General features: G+C 33.5%; 1 protein-coding gene across 1 annotated transcript; it reads right to left on the bottom strand.

The window, feature by feature from the left end:
* Positions 1–515: 515 nt before the first annotated feature.
* On the bottom strand, positions 516–17627 carry LOC133179908 (uncharacterized). Its single transcript, XM_061314584.1, has 8 exons — positions 17373–17627; positions 10248–10787; positions 8162–8259; positions 5855–5988; positions 5321–5754; positions 4810–5285; positions 3732–4461; positions 516–760 (listed from the first exon to the last, which is right to left on the bottom strand). The coding sequence occupies exons 1-8, from the start codon at positions 17566–17568 to the stop codon at positions 516–518; spliced, it is 2853 nt and encodes a 950-aa protein (XP_061170568.1). The 5' UTR covers positions 17569–17627.
* Between the last annotated feature and the right edge of the window lie 2755 nt (positions 17628–20382).

Here is a 20382-nt window from a genome sequence, read left to right as displayed (position 1 = left end):
GTATCAATGAAAGTTGAAAACGTGGGATAATTTGCATAAAGGGCGAAGGAAACAAAATACTAAAAATAAGCAATTTTTTATGTACAATTTTATTTCCTGGATTTTTGTGTTTATTTTTTGTGGTGCTGCCGTATTTGCATTGTATCGACATTTCCCTGGAAACATGGTTATAATCGTGGTTAACAAAGGAAATTCTCATATATGGAGCTCTCCTCATTGTTTGCTTATTACTCCTAACAATGAATGTAAAGGACAAAAAAAAAATGTAACGCTCGAGATAAGTATAACAATTTTCATCCCCTAACCGTGAAAATGTGCCATCGCTACACTATGAAAATTCTACTTTGAAAGATTCAATGGTGCATTATAATGGTGACAAGGCTCAACAAATTCCTGTTAAACGAACTGTAACGTGTTTGGGTCCGTGAATTTGAGTATATATCCCTAATCAAGACAATTAATTAAACAAATGATTAAAAATGATAGGTTAGACGAAGCATGTGAAAATGAACGAGTCAATATATACAGATATAATCATAGGATTTCCTATCCTTAACATAAAAGCATACAACTTTCTTTAAACAATAATGGTATGGGTCTCGCAAACGGACAGGTCTGTGTCCTGCATGTATCAGTACCAGGACAGGTACGGGTCTCAAATCCCGGATTGGTCCTGTACCCGGACAGGTCTGTGCCCTGCATGTATCTGTACCAGGACAGGTAAGGATCTCCGAGGTCTCTGTCCTATACACAGACAGATCTTAATAAAATTCGAGGAAAAGTAATAACAACTTTATTAGCCTTCAAATACTATGACCCAGTATACTAGACACTGTATACTGTATTAATTACAAGCCTAATTAACCTCCGCCGTACCTCACTATTACGCCTCTTATGACCCTCTACCTTGAGCTCCGACTGGCAACTGCCAGCTTTCTACAGAACGCTCATATATATTCCCGTATATTCCCGGACTACCCTTGGCCGCTATCGTATCACACTACGATAAAGTCCGGCGGACGTAATGTATCAAGACATTCCGAGCCCGATCTCTGTCACAGAACATTAAGCGGTGATGGATCAAACCTAAGGATTGAATTTGTTCACTATTTTGAAAATATTAGTGAATTAAATCTCTGGGACAAAGAAAGAAACAGAAGAGTATTCTTAACACTCTTACGCGGACAAGCAGAAACTTTTGTTTACGGACAATTGGAACGATTGGACTCAAATTAAAGAATCTATGGACTGTAGATTTGGACACAAAGTTATGAAAAAAGTTATTTGACAGAGGCCAAACTGTTGAATCTTTCCGAAATGTTGGGCAAGCTATACAAGATTTATATCGCCGAGTCTATCCAGATAACCAGGAATGACCCCCGGTTCATTTTTCGACCCGAGGCAAAATTACACCTAGCAAGATTTTTAAATTTTTAGATCCTTGTGAACAAGATGTGACTTTTTCTTTAAGACTCCTTTAAAACAAATTTTAAGTTAACATCCTCATAATTACTGATTGTGCGAAGATTATGAATGAAGCTGGCGCAGAAAAAATGAACAGTCAAGTTAAATTCTGTGTGAATGAAATTAATGTCACGATTACGTTTACTTATGGTTTTAACTGGAATGCTGTCAAGTACAATGTGTTATATACATGTAACAAATCTTTTAAATGGACTGAATATCGCTTTGAAAAGTAGTATTTTATTAATTTAATAAAATATGAAAAAAAAAATGGTGATACAGAGGAAATTCGGAAACTTTTTTTCTTCTTTCAAACAATATTATTCAAAAAAGTAAGATTGATTGTGTTTCAATGCCATTTTGAAAATATTATTTGTATAATAAAGTTCATGTAATATTTCAAATAATTAAATGTCGTGCAATGAGGAATTTACAAAAATATGATCAAAATCCATTGCAGACAACATATCTTAAAAATTTGATTTTTGACCATATATAATTTCTAAAACATTATTATAAGGACAACAAAGGGCAACTAAGGCTATAAATGGTTTGGAGTTCTTTTCATCAGATTTTGGAAATATCAGATTAAAATGGGTCGAAATTAGAAAGTTGATAGAGGAAATTCGAAGTGAAATAATGAAGAAAGCCATGGTTCAAACTTTAATTGTTTACTTATAATAAGCATTTATTTAATTATCAAAAGAGTTTTGTTATTTGTTATATCTTGTTCATAAAGAAAATATTGGTCACGGTGTAAAAAAAAAATTATAGGTATTTTCAAAGAAATACTCAGGGACTGCTAGCATGAAAAGTACGCCATTACCCTAGTGATTTTAAAGTGAACAATAACGCTACAGGCAAGGGTCTATAATTTACAATTATTGGTTTTTCACTCCTATCCGTGGAAATTTTTTGTCATCAAAGTAAACGCCATCCTTTATCCCATAAGTATATTTAATTAGGTATTGTAAAAAATAATTACATATAGGCCTAGTAATCCTTGTTAATTCAAAACAGGTAAAGACTATTTCTAAAATTGACTACATAATAGATTAAAATGTTTATTTAATGAAATGTAAAATAAAATATAATTTTTATAATTCATCAAACAAATGATAATGAATGAAAGGCACTTAAAATTCTACTAACTTAATTATGGTAAAATCCAAATCAAACACTAGTAGACTAATTGTTCTCCTCAAAAAAGGTCTCGTAAAGACTTTATTACGATAAAAAATAATCTCATATAAAATAAAACCTACTTAAAATGTACATAATTTTAGCATTCAATATTTTGGTGCATTATTGAACGCCGAGTTTGCATTACGTATACGAGTATGCACTGAAATATTCCGAATGCGAGCATTCCCCTGCCGACCAGCCGTGATTGCCATGATTGGGCGAACGAAAAAATCCATAGTATGGCAAATTTAGTATACAGGTAAGTGAATTTAACAAATATGCACATAACATGACAGTTTAGTAAATATTTCTGAATTATAGTATGGTGATAAGCTAATATTTAGAAACATTTGACATTCAAAGTAAAATATATAAGTATGCTCTAAAAAGTATATTTAATGACATTTTTAAACATGTTTTTCTCAATACAGTCTAATATCTTTTTTCTGTCATTTGCATTTGAAAGTAAACAATAAATTTATATTTACAGGATTCTACACCATCTGGGCCACCAGGACTCTTCTTCATCTGAGAAAAAATAAGGAAGCAACGATTATTCCATCCTTCTCTTATTCGTAGCATTAAATCTTATGACATTCTTAATTTTAGAAGGGTTTTCTTAATCCAGGTAAATGTTTAAATCTCTAAAATGCATTTTCATTATATTGTCAAACAATATGTATCTTTATTACAAGGATGATTATACGAAGCATCCTTTTTATTTTGGGGGAGGGGGATTGACAACCTACCCGGTAAATCTTTGATAAGCCATAAAAAGTTATATTGTCCAAAATCGACAATACAATTCTGTATGCAATTTGAAAAATATAAAGTAAATAGATGTCCATAATTCCATGATACATTGGGTTTGTATGAGTTGACTGCTTAAAGGTCATAATTATTAAACTCTGGTCAGATAAACTGTGAGTAATATAAATATTGTTTTACTTGAGAGGTAACTCTCTTATAGAGCGTCGGTCTTCCTTGTTACATTTTTTTTCTAAAATATTCTTTTTTTTTCAGTAACTTTTATGTGTTTCTACAAGCAGATTTTCACAGATATATGAGAAAAATATGGTTACCTTTTTTCCCACAGGTCATAGCTGATTTTATTTCTTGCAATTCTGCTTTCATTAACGTCGTATCTGTCTGTAGAGAAAGTATTCCAGTTTTCATGGTCTCCATTTTCTCGAGGATTTCTTTATCATGCTCACACACGACTTGAATTTGTTTTATAATTGCCTCTTGTTTATCTTCTCCCAAGGAAAATTCCTTAATGTCATCAAGTTCTTTCAAGTAACTTTTTCCTGTACATTTTTTAAGTCGTCTGCAGATATCGGAGATGATTGACCAGTTTTCATCAAATTCGTCTTGTGAGGCAGAGGCTGAACTCACGTGACCGTACACTTCGTTTCGAATCAGTCGGATCCTCTCCACATCATCACCAACAGTTATCTCCCCTGCTGCTGGTAAGGTTTTTAAACCCCAATCATTTGTGGGCTTATCGATTTTCGAGCAGTAGTTTCTTATAAGCATATACAAAAGAGTAATGTCAAACTTCTGATACCCATACTTTTTTGCGTCATTCAAAAGTTTCTCTTGTTCAGGATTTGGACCTTTAACGCCTTTTTGTAGTTTTGTTGAGTTCACTTTTCCATAAATATGTGTAGAGGGGATCTCTTTTTCTAAAATGTCTCGAAGTGTCTGTGTTAATACATCGATTATCGCCATCCCCAATTTAGCAAATCTAGTACGGTCGCCAAAAACTCCTGTAGAGGACACTGCTGTAGCAAAACAAACATTCTCACCCTTCTGAAACAAAATAGCAATTCATAATTAAAAGAAAAATCCTTTATTCTACAGATATTGCTGAATTTTCAGGTAAAGAAAAATACCTCTTAAAAGTACGATTGTACAAAAAATGGCAATTAAAAAGTTTTGTTTTTATATAGTAAAATATTTTAGATTTATCAATAATAAAGAGACGGATTTGTCTACAGCATGGTCGTAACAGTTTCAATGTATATTTTAAGATTTGTAGCTCCAAAGACATTTACATTTCAGATATAATCCTAAATCTTGGTCATGACATATCACCTCAATTCGAGCATACCACAAAGAAAGACAAAAAAGATCCTCACTGTATGTACCAAAACTTACCTCTCTCCAGAATGCTAAAGTCCACCGTACGTTTATTTCATGTTTTTCCTTTCCAACTGGGCAATTGTACTGAATCCCGGAGAGTTCGTTTTCTGGAATGAATGTTGTATCCAATTTACTACAGAAAATGTTGAGACATTTATAACCCTTTTGGAAGGATTGTTTTTCAAATGAGTTTGTCAATTCTGTTAAGGCATTTTCAACAGTTTTCCCAATGAGGCAGGAATCTTTGGGTTGCAGGTTTTTGATTCTCAACACTTGAACCTGAATGTCGTTCTCAAAAATACCAACAAGAACGGTGTGATTTCTGGTTTCAAAAATTGCTGCTGTGAGATACAGACATGGACTATTGTCATTATCCATCTGCACTTTCCACCTTAGGAAACTCATGCAATACGCAATAAGTCTGTAATATATGAACAAGGCAAAGGATTTAAATCGAAAACACAAAACAGATGAGTACTCCCATTCCCTGTCTAAGACATGACGTGTGAAGGCTTATTGTTCATGCAGGGGACATACCAAGAGATTTCGTCTTCGGTTTTCTGGATGCTGACTAACATTCGTAGTCTCTCCATATATGACATAAGTTCTGTCTTATGTTGTACATATAATTCATCTTCCCACAAGGCATCTATCAGTGAATTCTTCAGATTTCCTGTGGCATTGAAACTATTCCATTCTTCAATGTATATTCGTTGGCAGTCTCTGCTGATGTGGTCCTCGTCCGCAATTAGTTTACTGAATGCATTCGAAAACCACTGTATGTCAAGAATAACATGCGTTCTCAGTTCCTGATCATTAAAAAAGAGTAGCATTCCATGCTCATGGAAAAATGATAGAAAATCGAGAATTTCTTCTTGACTTTTCAATTGGTATCCATTTGGAAGTTCCTCATTCACTTTGTTGATATCGCTAACTGACAAGATTTGCTTTTCCGTTTTTCTTCAAAAAATACTCAAGAAGAGCCCACGCTGAGGGAACTTCTATCTTTGTATCCATGCCTTGCGATACAACCTCAACAATTGATCTTTTTAGACCTTGCAGATCATGGCTGTCTTCTTCACCCATCTCAATAAGTTCTAATGCAAATTCCTTATATCCAGTGCAATCACGGAGCCACTTTTTATCTTCATGTGGTCCTGATGTCCAAAGACTCTTCCAGAAACAATTCCGTTCCTGCATTCAAATTATTCCAATTTATAATTACCAAAGAATAAAAGCTGAAAAAATCAATCACACTAGTTTTTTTTCTATTTTTTTAAAAATAATTTTGCAAACATAGAATTAACTTTTCGTTGTTTGTTTTGATGTATTTTCTCGTTCTATGTATATAATATCATAAAATTTCGCAAAGAATGCGAGTCGTAAATTAGAGCAAACATATGGGCCGATGGAAAACAGCTTTTCCTCCAATAAACGGAGTAATCCGTAAAACAATCAACTAACAAGTGCTACATAAACAATAGCAATCGAAGATAGAAAGGTGGAAGTCCTCACATCACATTTATCATAACGTTTTGGTGTAAGGTTGTTATTAATGTCCTTTTCAAGTAAAATATTCAATATGAAATAGGTGTGTTATATCAATTAACAATAGTCACTTCCAGTCTTACATTGATTATACATATTCCTTTGAACTTGAAACAAGACACCACAGAGTCTGACCCATCTATTTCATATTTGAATATTTACTAAAAAAGGACATAAATGGCAACTAAGCAACAAAACATTATGATACATGTGATGTAATGACTTCAAATTCCCTATCAACAAAATCCCTTGTTTATGTAGCACTATTCTATTATCATCTGCATATGGAGATTAAGTAGCTCTGTTGATTCGGCACTTAAGAATATCCAATCCTAAGCCAGGAAGGATTACTTTTTAATTTATTATTTTAATCAAAAAGTCTCAAAATAAAACTTGAAATTGAAATCTTTTCATACAACAATTTTCATTTTATGCATCTCAGTGTGATTTAAGGTTCTTTGAAGTCTTAAAATTGGTCTTATAAAAAGTTTATATATCTGTACCCAATAAAAGTATAATTTAACAAAATCCAGTTTCCTTTAATCTAGCCTTGGATACCTGTGTTCCTTGGCATGTCATGCAATTAAAAATGATTTGTGGTGTTTTGCAATTATAGGAAACCCTTAATACACTCTACAGTATAAAATATTTGAAGAAATAGAAGAAATGAAGTACCATTTAAATGCAAAAATTATGCAATTTTCTTCAAATGCCTGAATAGCTATAGTTTTTTTTTTATCCTAACATATATTTGTTGATCAATTTTCAATGCATGGTAGGTGTTTTTATTCGCATTTACTGAAAATATATTTGAGATTTACTTATTTTACCTATATAATATGATTAACATTAATGATGAAGTTTGAAGAATTTCCATGGATAAATACTTATAAATTTGAAAATTCTGAGATATTTTTATGAGCATTTTCAATTATTCCACGTCTGATTTTAAGAACCTGAGGATTGGAGTACCCTAAGAGCATGCTTTACGTAAGCACATGGCAAGCTACAAACAACAATTAAGTTGATGATACAAAGATATCAACGGTCCTGTTTAAAGCTAGCAGCATTTCGCAAGATCTATGGTCGCTACAATGACTTTTCAGCAAATACAACTCATCATTAAGTCGAATGCTGACTGACGTTTTTAATACGTATTGTTAGGCCATTATTTACATGACAAGGAGCACATGGGTGTGACAGGTCGACTGGGGATATTGACGTCTCCATGGCACTTAATCTCTGATAATTTTAGAGGACTGTGTTGGCTCTGCTCCCGATTTGTATTGTGTTAATGGACCTTAAAGCTACATTACTGGTCGTTATCTCCATATTTCACAGCAATGACAGGTCGTACAAAATCTATTCTGAAAATGAAGTATTTCTGATCTTAGAATTAAACAATTGAAAAAAAAAATAGAGAAAGTTCAATGAGGCCGATATCTTTTTTGTTTGGATTTCTCATCTCAAGTTGGTATTCTACCTAAAAAGAAAAAAAAAATGTGAAAGAAGGCATTGCATGATTTCCACATGCAATGTCAAGGGACAGTTGATGACCTTCAGCTGACATTGCTGATAAATAAAAACTATCAAATCTAATTAAATTGTCATTAACTTATGGTAATGTTGCCTTCTCCAATTTGTTGGAATTTTGTATTTCTTTTAAATACAATAAATTTAAGAGAAAAAAAATTATCTTTTAACCATGTTATAGACAAAGAGAATTTGTTATCACGTGATCACATTTATGATGGAATATTGTAAATCATCATTACTCTCTACAATATATTTTTGAAACTTTCATAACATTTGTTAATACCTTTTTTACTTTGCTCTCTGCATGTGTAGCCACAGCAAGTATCTTGGGACTGGTTCCACCAAACGTTTTTATGGATTCAAGCCAGAAGTATAAGTACTCTAATAACAATGTACATCAATTTGTATTTAGTATTTTTAAGCGCGTACTTTTTGGTTGTGTTAATCAAAATTAATTTCGCTGTTAAAGTATTCAGGCATTGTCATTTTTGCGTGCAAATGATAAAAAGAATTAAACAAATTTAACAAAGTGAAATTATGAAAAATGAATTTATTTTTTATCTCGTTATAGGCACATGGCTTGGCTAATCCCCCAGTTTCTCTGAATGGAGAAAAGGAATATACTATTAAGATTCTTGACCAAGAGCAATAAAATCGGTAACTTTGAAGTAGATACGTAAAAGAACTCTGGTAACTTTGAAGTAGATACGTAAAAGAACTCTGGTTTAAAACTCCTGTGGTGGAGAGATGGGGACTCGAGCCATAAATAATACTTTTGTAGATATACCTTAATTGAAGGGTGATGCCAAAGTGAGGTTCATTGGTCAACGGACAGAACTACGGACCAAGCGTAGGTGGCAAGGCAATAGTAGTTAAGCCAATAAAAAGTACTTTTGTATCCGGGACCATGAATACTGAGCATCAAATATCCTGTTTGCTGAAACACGCATCTTTATTTTGTCTCATTTTTCGAACTTTTTTTCTTTTATTACTTTTGGGTTCTAGTTCTTAGTTCTTCCTGAATATCTTGGATTTATCTTTTGTTGTAAGAAGTGCGTTGGTCTATTCTGATGAACGTCTAGGACTTATAATTAAAACTCTACACGAACACAGTGTTTTAATAAACTTTTGTAAAAGATAAAAACTCTTTGTTATTGGCTTACATGTGCAATAAATGCGAAATTAATTGAGACATCTATCACAGTTGTGATTAATCTTAAACTTTGACAATAGTGATCAATTTGACAATTTGATTTTCTTTGAAAAGTATGATTAATTATAGTGATGACTTGCAACTTTGATTTACTATAGTAAACTATTATATAGTTAGGGATAGTTAGGTATGAGGGAAATAGCAAGGGAGAAAACTATTTCCTAAGGCGGCGGAAATTCAATTGATATATCCCGAGTACCAATTCCATAACTGTTTTACTTTATTTAACCAAAAATCGTAGGAAATCTATTAACCTAGAGACTCGGTCATTTTTTAAACAATAATCACAAATGCATGTGAATAAAATTTTGAAAATAATATTATCTTAAAAAATATAAAATATTTTAACTGATATTTCAAAGGATTATCGTTGTCCTCATTTTGGTAGAACTCCATTATGATTTTGACATTGCATGTCGAAATGTTTTGACGTCATAGTTACATTCCTTATAACATTACGTCACAGACTCGAATTTCCTTGAACGCTCCGCCCAGTTTTCATTTTAATTGGTTAAAATTATTAATAAATATTCATGAGGGAGTAGTCCAAGGGAGAAGCTCTGATTTTTAAAGGAGTAGTTCTTGAGGTATAATAACGTAAACTATAGTATTCTGTAGTATTTTTTTTGTTAGGGTATCCAACTTTTTCATTTCTAAAGCTTCGAAATTGTGAAATTTGAATATGACTATTATAAGCAAAATCACAACCAAAAACATACAAAGACCCCCACTTTCGAAGCCTTACTAATTGGGATGCAGTGAGTTGTGACATATTGAAATTGTTTTGTCTATCTTTGCCTGTCTGTTCATTATGCGTAAAACAGTTTGCATTATGAAAGTAATAAGCTCATCCTGTCTCTTTCAGTCCAAATGTTATGGTCAAGGTTAAAATTACTGAAAGCAGGTAAAATTTCATTGTCAAGGTCATGAGGTCATAAATTATCATGTATCAGGAATTGCTTTTTCACAATTAATGCATTCTTGAAAATATGAAATACCTGTCTCTTCATCTGCGAGATCTATAGTCAAGTTAATAATGTAAAGGTAACTAAGAGGCAGACGTTGAGATTTACATGTAATGTCCCATGAGTAAGACAAAATGAATCTCACATACAGTGGAAGTTCAAAGAAAGTAAATTTTAGATCAGAAACATGCCTTTGTAAGTCCACGTAGAGAAGATAGATCCCTCGCATTCATCTGTTTCACTACACACGAAGTCTTGGAAAGCTTTACTCATATCCGTCACCAGTATGTAGAATGCTTCCGATCTCATGTAGATCTGATGGCAAGCATAATAAGCAAATTGTCCTGCAAAATCAATCATGCTGACACTTATTTCATTTTCCCTGGCATCCAATATTTTTCCCATTACATCCCGTGCCAGTTGTTCATCATTTTTGTCATTTCCCCTGGCATATATTTTTCTTCTTTCACTCTCTGTAAGCTGTTGATCAATTCTTTCATCTCGTGATTCATCTGTTTCATTTTTCTTTGGAGCCAGTATAGTATTCTGCCTTGCATTAAATTCTTTTCCAGCACTCATATCAGCCTTAATGTTTTCCAGTCTTGCGTTGTTTCCAGTGTCTATCTCCAATTCAATATTCGCTGAGTCATCATTGGGGTTTTGTCCCTCCTGTTGAAGCTCAGATGCTGGAATTCTGATCAATGGTTTCTTTAAGGACTCATCTTCCGTAGCTACAACATTTACATGTATTTCATTAAAGTATAGACAGGTTTTTTTTAGGTCACCTGAGTCACTCAGGTGACCTATTGCTATCTGTTTTCGTCCGTCGTCGTCCGTCGTCCGTCGGTCGTAAACTTTTGAACATTTTCAGCTTCTTCTCTTGAACCACTGTACCAATTTCAACCAATTTTGGCATATAGCATCAATGGGTGAAGGGGTACAAAAATCGTGAATTTCATGGTCCCGCCCCCCTGGGGCCCGAGGGGTGGGGCTAAAACCATCAAAATTAGTGCTATCTTTAAATATCTTCTTCTTTACTCCTGGACATCAAGCAGTCAAACTGTTGGAATGATTGTAGTAAGCATTGAGCCCTCTACCAAAATTGTGAAATTCATGGCCCCAGGTTCAGGGGTTCTGATGTTAGGGTGGGGCTATATAGATCATATAGTGAAAGTGCATTATTTTTTTTAAAATCTTCTTCTCTACTTCTGGGTATTATTGAAAGAAATTGAATACATAGTTATGGTAAGCAAGGGTGACTCTACCAAAATTGTGAAATTCATGGCCCCAGGGTCAGGGGTTCTTGTGCTGGGGTGGGGCTATATAGATCATATAGTGAAAGTACATTATTTCTTTGAAAATCTTCTTCTCTACTCCTGGGTATTATTGAAAGAAATTGAATACATGGTTATGATAAGCAAGGGTGACTCTACCAAAATTGTGAAATTCATGGCCCCAGGGTCAGGGGTTCTTGTGCTGGGGTGGGGCTATATAGATCATATAGTGAAAGTACATTATTTCTTTGAAAATCTTCTTCTCTACTCCTGGGTATTATTGAAAGAAATTGAATACATGGTTATGATAAGCAAGGGTGACTCTACCAAAATTGTGAAATTCATGGCCTCAGGGTCAGGGATTCTGGTGCTAGGGCGGGGCTATATAGATCATATAGTGAAAGTGCATTATTTTTTTGAAAATTTTCTTCTCTACTCCTGGGTATTATTTAAACAAACTAAATACAAAGTTATGATAAGAAAGGACGCTTCTTCCAAAATTATGAATTTCATGGCCCCAAGGACAGGGGTTCTGGTGCTAGGGCGGGGCTATATAGATCCTATAGTGAAGGTAAATTATTTCTTTGAAAATCTTCATCTCTGCCCTTGGGTATTATTTAAACAAACTAAGTACATTGTTATGATATGCAAGGATGCTTCTTCCAAAATTGTGAATTTCATGGCCCCAGGCTCAAGGGTTCTTGTGAAAGGGGGGGGGGGGGGCTCTATTGATTATATAGTGAAAAAGCAAAATTTCTTTGAAAATATTCTTTTCTGCTTCTGGTTAAAAAGCAAAGAGTCTAAGTGTATAGTTATGATGAGAAAGCGTGCTTCTTCCAGAGTAGTGAATTGCATGACCCCTGGGTCAGATGTGCTGGTGTAAGGGTGGGGCTCTTGATAATATAGTGAAAATGCATTAATTCTATATAAATAATCCTGTCTGCTCCTTAGTGATAAGCAGATAAACAAAGTGATTACTTATGATGAGCAAACTTCTGGTCCCAGGGTCAGAGGATCTGGTGTTTCTTGGTGGGGAGGGGGGGGGGTCTATTGATAATTTTGTGGATCTGTTGCAGTAGTAAAAATGCATTATTTCTTTAAAAATCTTCTCTGCACCTGAGCATATCAGAGGCAAAAAGAGTAAAAGTTTTAATAAGGAAGGGTATTTTTACCAGATTTTTGAATATTTGGTGGTCAAGTGTTCTGGTCCTGGCCAAGGCTCTATTAATTTGTAGTATACTGAGAGGAGTTATTCCCCTTTGCCATTTACTTTTGATAATTGATCACTGTAAATAATGTACTTCAAAGGTACTTGGAAGAATTTTTATTGTATAATACAAAAAGTACTTTCATAGTTTTAATGATCAGGTAACTTGTAAGTAATAGATAAATAAAAATGAGACAAAAATAACTTGTCTTATTAAAAGTTCATCAAAGACCAAGAGAGGCCGATGTAAGGGATTCCAAAAAGGAATTAATATAGTAGAAAAGCACTGATAGTTTGATAATATACTGTATGGTGATAGTGATAAATGGGGAACAGATTAGAAGCTAATTATGAACTGTTAATGAATACTAGACTAATTACTTTGTTGATCCTGATCACCCTATTTTTCTTGCTTTTGGACAACAAAGCTTCATCTTTCAGTTCATTTTATACTCTGTGGATCCTCTAAATTGTTGTATTATACTCAGGTGACCGTTAAGGCTCTTGGGCCTCTTGATTTATTTTAAGACTATTTTATGTTTATGTTTTTGGCCATTTTCAGCCCAAATCGAAATTAATGATCATTTTCTGTGTACAAGATGGTTTTTAAAGAAAATTTTGATCTTGTTTCTGAAAAATCAATAAATATTGTTGTTTACTCTGTAAAGATTGGCAATAAAGGACTATATTCGGTCATAACCAATATTTGCTCCCCAAATCAAACTTTGACGGAGAAATACATAATTATATTCTAAAACAGGGTGATATCTGCAGACTTCAAAGCACTGAATATTTTAATAAACCATGACGATATATGTTTGATATGACGTCAGAAAATGACGCAAATTCAAAATTTTCATGATTTATTCAGAAAAAAGGTTTATATTCCGTCGATATTTTGAGTAAAAGTGCAGGTCTGCTCCAACTCAATAGTTTGATATAATGTGTAGCATAATAATATCAATGAAAAATGTAAATATTGTTATGGAGCTCTATAACCTTTATAGTAAAACTCGAACAAATTTTGTCCATGTTTGCTCTTTCTGAAAAATAACATAAAATCTGAATAGTTTGTGACTTCATAGAAACAAAAATTGCCAATAACCTACTTAGAAACTATAATATTTTTTGTTAAATTAGATTTCTCCTACAATATACTGAGTATACAATTTAGCGCATTTAAAAAAAAACAAAATATGACTTGGGAGGGGGTGGGGTTAAAGTTCTATGTTTGACAGCTTGGGTGTTAAAAAATACACTTTATGCCATTATACCTCATCTTAAAAAATACGTTTGTCTTTTGTGTCTATCATTTTTTAGTTAATTTTAAAAAATCGAATGTATTATTAACACAAATACTCTTTTCAATCTTTCGGATTTGTATGCGACGACTACTTAAGATCACCAAATTTTCACAGGACCTTTTTAAAGCGAGAAAGGTCCTTGGAACTTTAAAAAGGGATTTTTTTTAAAAAAGAATCTTTGTTTTTGTCGTTTAAATAGTACACTACTAAAATGATAAGCAACAAAGAATATATTTCTGTATTACCCCTATAAGTTTCTACATAACGAATGCATTTTGTCGAAATTTTTTAAATAAAATTCATTTTCTCTGACCTAACACTTCCGTAACAACTGTTTACATTGTGACGTCGTTTGATGCTTATATGACGTCATTTATTAGTCTCCTTGCGTGTTCAAACGAGAAAAAAAACATTGAACAAGATCTGGACAGTATGGCACATGGAGGAAGCATATTGATTTGATATGGTGTGAGTAGGTCACGTTGAAGGGGCATATTAAAATATATCTTAATAGGATTTAATACAGTATTCTTCTCGACCAATAAAATTTCAAGATTTTAATCAGAGGCAGGTTTCTTGGTGAAAAAAAATATTGTTTTGTCACGTAGCATAAAACATCTTTTAAAAGAATACAAATTATTTAAAAATATTATTGTGGTCACAGAAAAAAAGGAACTTTAAAAGACAGAGTATTTTCGTGCCTTCAAGGGTATAAGTCTTATCCAACCTACCGGATTGATTTCACATTATGACATACGGTCAGAGATATGACCTACAGATACTGTTTAATAGCAGTGTTTCTTATATAGCATGAAGGTATTTAAAATGCATAAATGGTATTAAAAAAATGATGCAGCCATGTATCAAATGAAATCTTCTTTGGCCATTTACTTGTAAAGTTTATATTTTACTAAAAATTGTATCGCCGTGCCGATTCCACCTGCGATTCGTAGAACCACAATAACGAATATGCCGCTGAAAAACCGGGGTTTTTACTCATCTTTCTTACTAATTTTATTTAAAAACAAGATGATTAAAATTACAACAGTGAATGAAAAGCTTTCTCTTGCTCATCCTTCTTTCTATGAAAGCTGACAAAGTTGTAAGCCAACACCTCTGCATTGTTCCTTGTTTATTTTTTTTTACATTGGTTCTTAAACGAGGAATATACATATATTATTTCAACAGTTTCTAGAGTGTAGGAGGTTTCTGTTTGTTTTTAAAATATCATTAAACACTGGATATCGAATACCTGAAACATAATCCTCCATCGTGTTCATGTTCTTCAACACCCTATAACTATAGTCCTGCTTGACACGTTATTACCAGTGACGTTAATATAGTTAATACTGAGGACCTTAGATCACTAATTTCAATAGGTCCTTAATATAGGGAACCCCGATCCTTTAACTGGCGTCGGAATTTCATAAATATTATGGATTCTGTAGAGGATTACGCCAGGCGATGGGCCAGACAAGAAAAAGAAGACCTAGACACTTTGTCAGAATGGATTAAATGTATCAGATATATGCTAAAATCGCGCATTAAAAGATGAGGGGCAATGTGAGAACCATCTATTCTTCTGTGTTCAATAATCCAGTGGAAAAAAGAAATTAGATACATTACATGATCAGTACTTACTGGTCCCTGCCGACAAAGCAGGTAACAACATTGTCTTTGTTTGTAAGGCTCATTATATTAAATGTATTTTAGAGGAACTTGGATTTTAATCTACAAGTGGTAATTCAACTAATACTCATAATTCTCTTTCTAAGGAAGAAATTCTTCAAAATCATACGTAAGTTTTGAATATTTCAAACAACCAAAATGAATTTGAATTACCATATCTATATTGGATTCCGAAACTTCATAAAAATCCTTACGAAGATACATAGAGGGTTCCAGTAAATGTTCAACCAAGCCTCTTTCTTTACTCCTCACTTAGATATTAACAGTAGTGAAGGAGGAACTTCAAGAGTACTGTGCAACAATATATTCGAGAAGTGGTGTAAATTAGATGTAGACACTTAACAATTCCAAGGAGCTTTTTGGAAAATTTGAAATCACAAGATTTTACCAAAATCAACAGCTTAAAAACTTACTACCTTTCAACTTTATACACAACCATTCCCCACGATAAATTAAAGTCCAGGCTTTTTGATATCATTGACAGCTGCTTTTTCAATAAAAATGGAACTCGTAAATTTACTTACCTTGTCATTGGTCATTTGCAAAATCATTTTGTTAAAAATATTCTGATTGTACACACAAGTACTCTGAAGTTGACATTAAAATATGCTTGAGTTTCTGATTGACGATATCTATGTGGTTTTTGGAGACCAGGTCTTCCAACAACCTATTGGAATTCCCATGGGTACCAACTGCGCCCCGTTATTAGCAGACCTTTTTTTGTATTTATATGAAGCAGAATTTGTCAAAAATCTTATACGTGAAAAGAAGAAAACACTTGCTGTGACCTTCAACTCGACATTTAGATATATCAACGACGTATTGTCAATTAACAATGGTTATTTTCATTCTTATGTCGATACGATATATCTCGGTGAGCTTGAGATAAAAGATACCACAGAGTCTGATACATATTTGGATATTTTACTTGCAAAAGACGTTAATGGTAATCTAACAACCAAGCTTCATGATAAACGTGATGACTTTAACTTTTCAATCGTCAACTTCAATTACTTATGCAACAATATACCTTCATCACCTGCAAACGGGGTTTATATCTCTCAGTTGATTCGATACGCAAGAGCATGCTCTACGTATGTACAATTTCTAAAACGAGGTAAATTATTGACAAATAAGTTGATGAAACAAGAATATCAGCTGTCTCGTCTATAGTCATCATTTCGTAAGTTCTATGGTCGATACAATGACCTTGTCAGCAAATACAATTTATCATTGAGTCAAATGCTGACTGACGTTTTTCATACTAATTGTTAGGCCATTATTTACACACTGAATTGTCGACGGATTTTTTCGTTATTTCCCGATCATGACAAGGAGCACACGGCGGGTGTGACCGGTCGGCAGGGGATGCTCACTCCTCCATGGCACCTGATCCCACCTCTGATGTTTGGAGGTCCGTGTTTGCTCTGCTCCTATTTTGTATTGTATAATGGACTTTTGAGCTTGAATACTGTTCGTTATCTCCATATATTTCATTAAGATTTCACATATTAGTATACCACAAAAGTAATCAAGGGCCGGAATATCTGCAAAAATAACTTTTCTGTGTCCAGGCTTATATGATATGCCATGAGCACTAAGTATTAATCATATAGATAAGAACAATCCGAAGTCAATCTTAGTACAAAAAACAAAGGCCTAATAAGTGATATGAAAATGTCAGTCTGAATCCATGGATTGCCGAAATCAATGAATGAAAAATATAACAACGGAGGGATAACAAAATTTGCAAAAAAAGATCTTACGTCCATTTTTTGTTTATTAACTAGGATATTTTTCCTAACAATAATTGTATTCATAGCTGGTTAAAGAACATTGTACCTGTTAAATCTCCTTTTCTCACAGAAAATATGTGTTGGTAGACATGGAGACCTCTAGTCGATTTTATTTCCTTAATTTCTTCAAGACTTTTCCCCATCAGTCTGTAGAGAAGAGTCGTCTTCCCTGCTCCAGCACAACCAACCACGATCCCTCGTGCATGACGAACTGTGGTTCTCCCCTTTTTCATGTATGCCATAAATCTTTCAGTTGGAATATTAACAGCATCTTAAAAATATAAATCATCCAATCAGTTTGAAAAAGCTTCATCAATTTTAAAGATTTGTCATCTAAGTCGTTATTTTGAAATGTATTCTGTAGTTGTTTTCTATTCTTTCATACAAAACTTCTTTTTACAAGGTTTTTAAAAATATTTTAATGAATCAATTTTACATTAAACACAATAACAAGGTCATAATAATGACGTCGGTGGAACTATATTTCAGGGATATATTGCTTTTATGTCGCAAAGTGTAAACGTCTCTTATGTTCAGCTATTCATATGCATACTAGCATTAAATTTCATGTATATACCTGCAAAAAAAATATTTTAAAGATATTAGGACTTCGATAGAATGACATCTTCAGAAAGTGTGGTAAACAAATAAAAGTAAGATTCCTCAACCCTGAAAGCTAAAATAAATAATGAAATAGAAATAATAAATTTGAAATTATAAGAAATAAATGATATGAATACAATTTATAAACAACACCTTGCTGAGACCTCTATGGCACCCCATCCTACCTCTGATGTTTTTAGAGGTCCGTGTTTACTCTGCTCCGAATTTGTATTATTTTAATGGGCATTTGAGCTTGATATCTGTTCGTTATCTTAATATTTCATTTAAAACTAGAAAGAAATTTCCGTCTGTCTTCATTCCATTTGTCAGTTTACAGTTTTATTTCAAGTCCAATCCATATCGGTAAACCGATCCCGATGTATTTTAGTAGTATAAAATTCAGTTTGTGTGACAACTGTTTATCATACAGTGTAAATGTATAGTGTTATCAACTCATACTCATGTAATATAAATGCTACTTATCAAAACCCATGTGCTTCTATATTTAACTAGAACTGTCCAAAAGGGACAAATACCCCCGCGGGGTTTTATGAGAAGGTGCCAAGTCACTAATACTAGTATTTGATGGATCTAAGAGGTGTTCACAGTTTGTTTAAACATTTAGAGTGAAAATTTACTGGCAATTGCTCATTAATTTTTTTTGATAAATGAAACTAAGGCGCAGCCTAATAAAACATCAATACAAATAATAACCTTATTTTATTACACTGAAAAATTAAATAACAATTTTTCAAGTATTTATCTATTTGAAAGTATTGATGCATTATTTATCCATTTTTTCTACAGTGACTATAGGTCAAAATCATGACACACCCTCAGGTAATAAGCAATCTTTGTGTGAAGTGGAAACTCCCAACATCCCAACATTATTCTCCATAAGAAAGATATGGACTGGACATGAATTATGAACTTTTTCTGTCAGTGATCCTGAACTTGCCCAAATGACCTTGGGTAAAGGTCATGACACACCTTCAGGTAATAAGCAATCTTTGTGTAAAATGGGAACTCACCAAGTTTATGCACATGAAGATATTGACCGGACTCGAATTATGAACATTTTCATTCAGTTACCTTGAACTTGCCCAAATGACCTTGGGTCAAGGTCATGACACACTCTAAGGTCATGGACATTTTTGTGTGAAGTGGTAGATTCTAATGATCCTCCGTAAGAAAGATATGGACCGGACACGTTTGCACAGACAGACAGACAGCTAGACAGACGGACAAGGTGATTCCTATATACCCCCCCCCCCCCAAAAAAAAACAACTTCATTTTCGGGGGGTATTAAAACACTAATGAATTAGGTACTGCATAATTTTGATGAATAGGTCAAAGTTCTAGAACAAGTGGACTGCACCACTGGTAGTTCTTTGTCTTACAACAAACAGTGCACTTCTTAAATAACACAAACTCACATCAGAAATGTCAAAAAATATTCTGTATATCGGCAGTATAAACTAATTTGGAAAATGGACCTGAGATCAAGTTGAAAGGTCACAAAGTCCATAACCATGATAATCTACAAAGGCCATAGTACGATGCGATACGTGACCAAGTAAATAAATTCTATACCTTCTACAGTTCTCAAGATATAAATTGAGATAGAGTAACGGACGGACAAAAGACACCAGGTAAAATGATCCCAAAGTGCTACTATGCTCTGCAGACGATACAAAAATCCCGATTTGATTGATTGTATGTCTTTTAAGTCTCAATTAAGAATTTTGTCCATAATATAGATACTTCACTATGTACCACTGAAGAGCTTCAAATTTAGACCGAACTAAGCACTCAGGGTCTTTGAGTAGTTAGGGTTCTTTATCGTGCAAACACCTACCATGACATGGAACGGCATGGGACATATTTTTATAGGTCTCATTTAAAACACCAGTGACTTTCACTTGTAATGCACCTCCTTTGGCAAAGGAAAACTCACTTTCTACTTTACGTCTAAGGTTTGACTAGGTGCCCCCTGACCACGAAGCGAACGCCCTACCACTAGCGTATCGTGACTGATTTGAACCTCAAAGCCAAGCTGTCTTACACTTATGAATAAGCTTTAAGTAAGGCAAAGCCTCAACTTATATTTGACAAATATTACAGTTTAAAAGAAATAAAAATAAAAATTTAGCATATTGAGCTAGATATATAATTGTAGATGTCAAAATGGTAGGTGGCAATACCTTTAAAACTATAATAAGTTCAATTCTTCAAAATCAAAGAACTAACTATACAATACTTTTTTAAATATATAAAGATTTCTACATACCCTTTACATACGCATTGGTTTCAAGCTGTTGTATCTTGATTTCATCTAAAAAGAAATGTCCAGGAATATTGGATTTTTTTAGTTTGCAATTGATATAATGAAGATTACGAACAGTGATCGATCTAAAAAAAAAAATCTAAAAGAATACAAATATGTGACAGG

Source organism: Saccostrea echinata, unplaced genomic scaffold (genome assembly GCF_033153115.1).
Source record: "Saccostrea echinata isolate AGI-Se365-2 ecotype Australia unplaced genomic scaffold, CSIRO_AGI_Sech_v1 ptg000005l, whole genome shotgun sequence".
NCBI lineage: Eukaryota > Metazoa > Mollusca > Bivalvia > Ostreida > Ostreidae > Saccostrea > Saccostrea echinata.
This window is presented reverse-complemented; position numbering and strand designations above follow the sequence as displayed.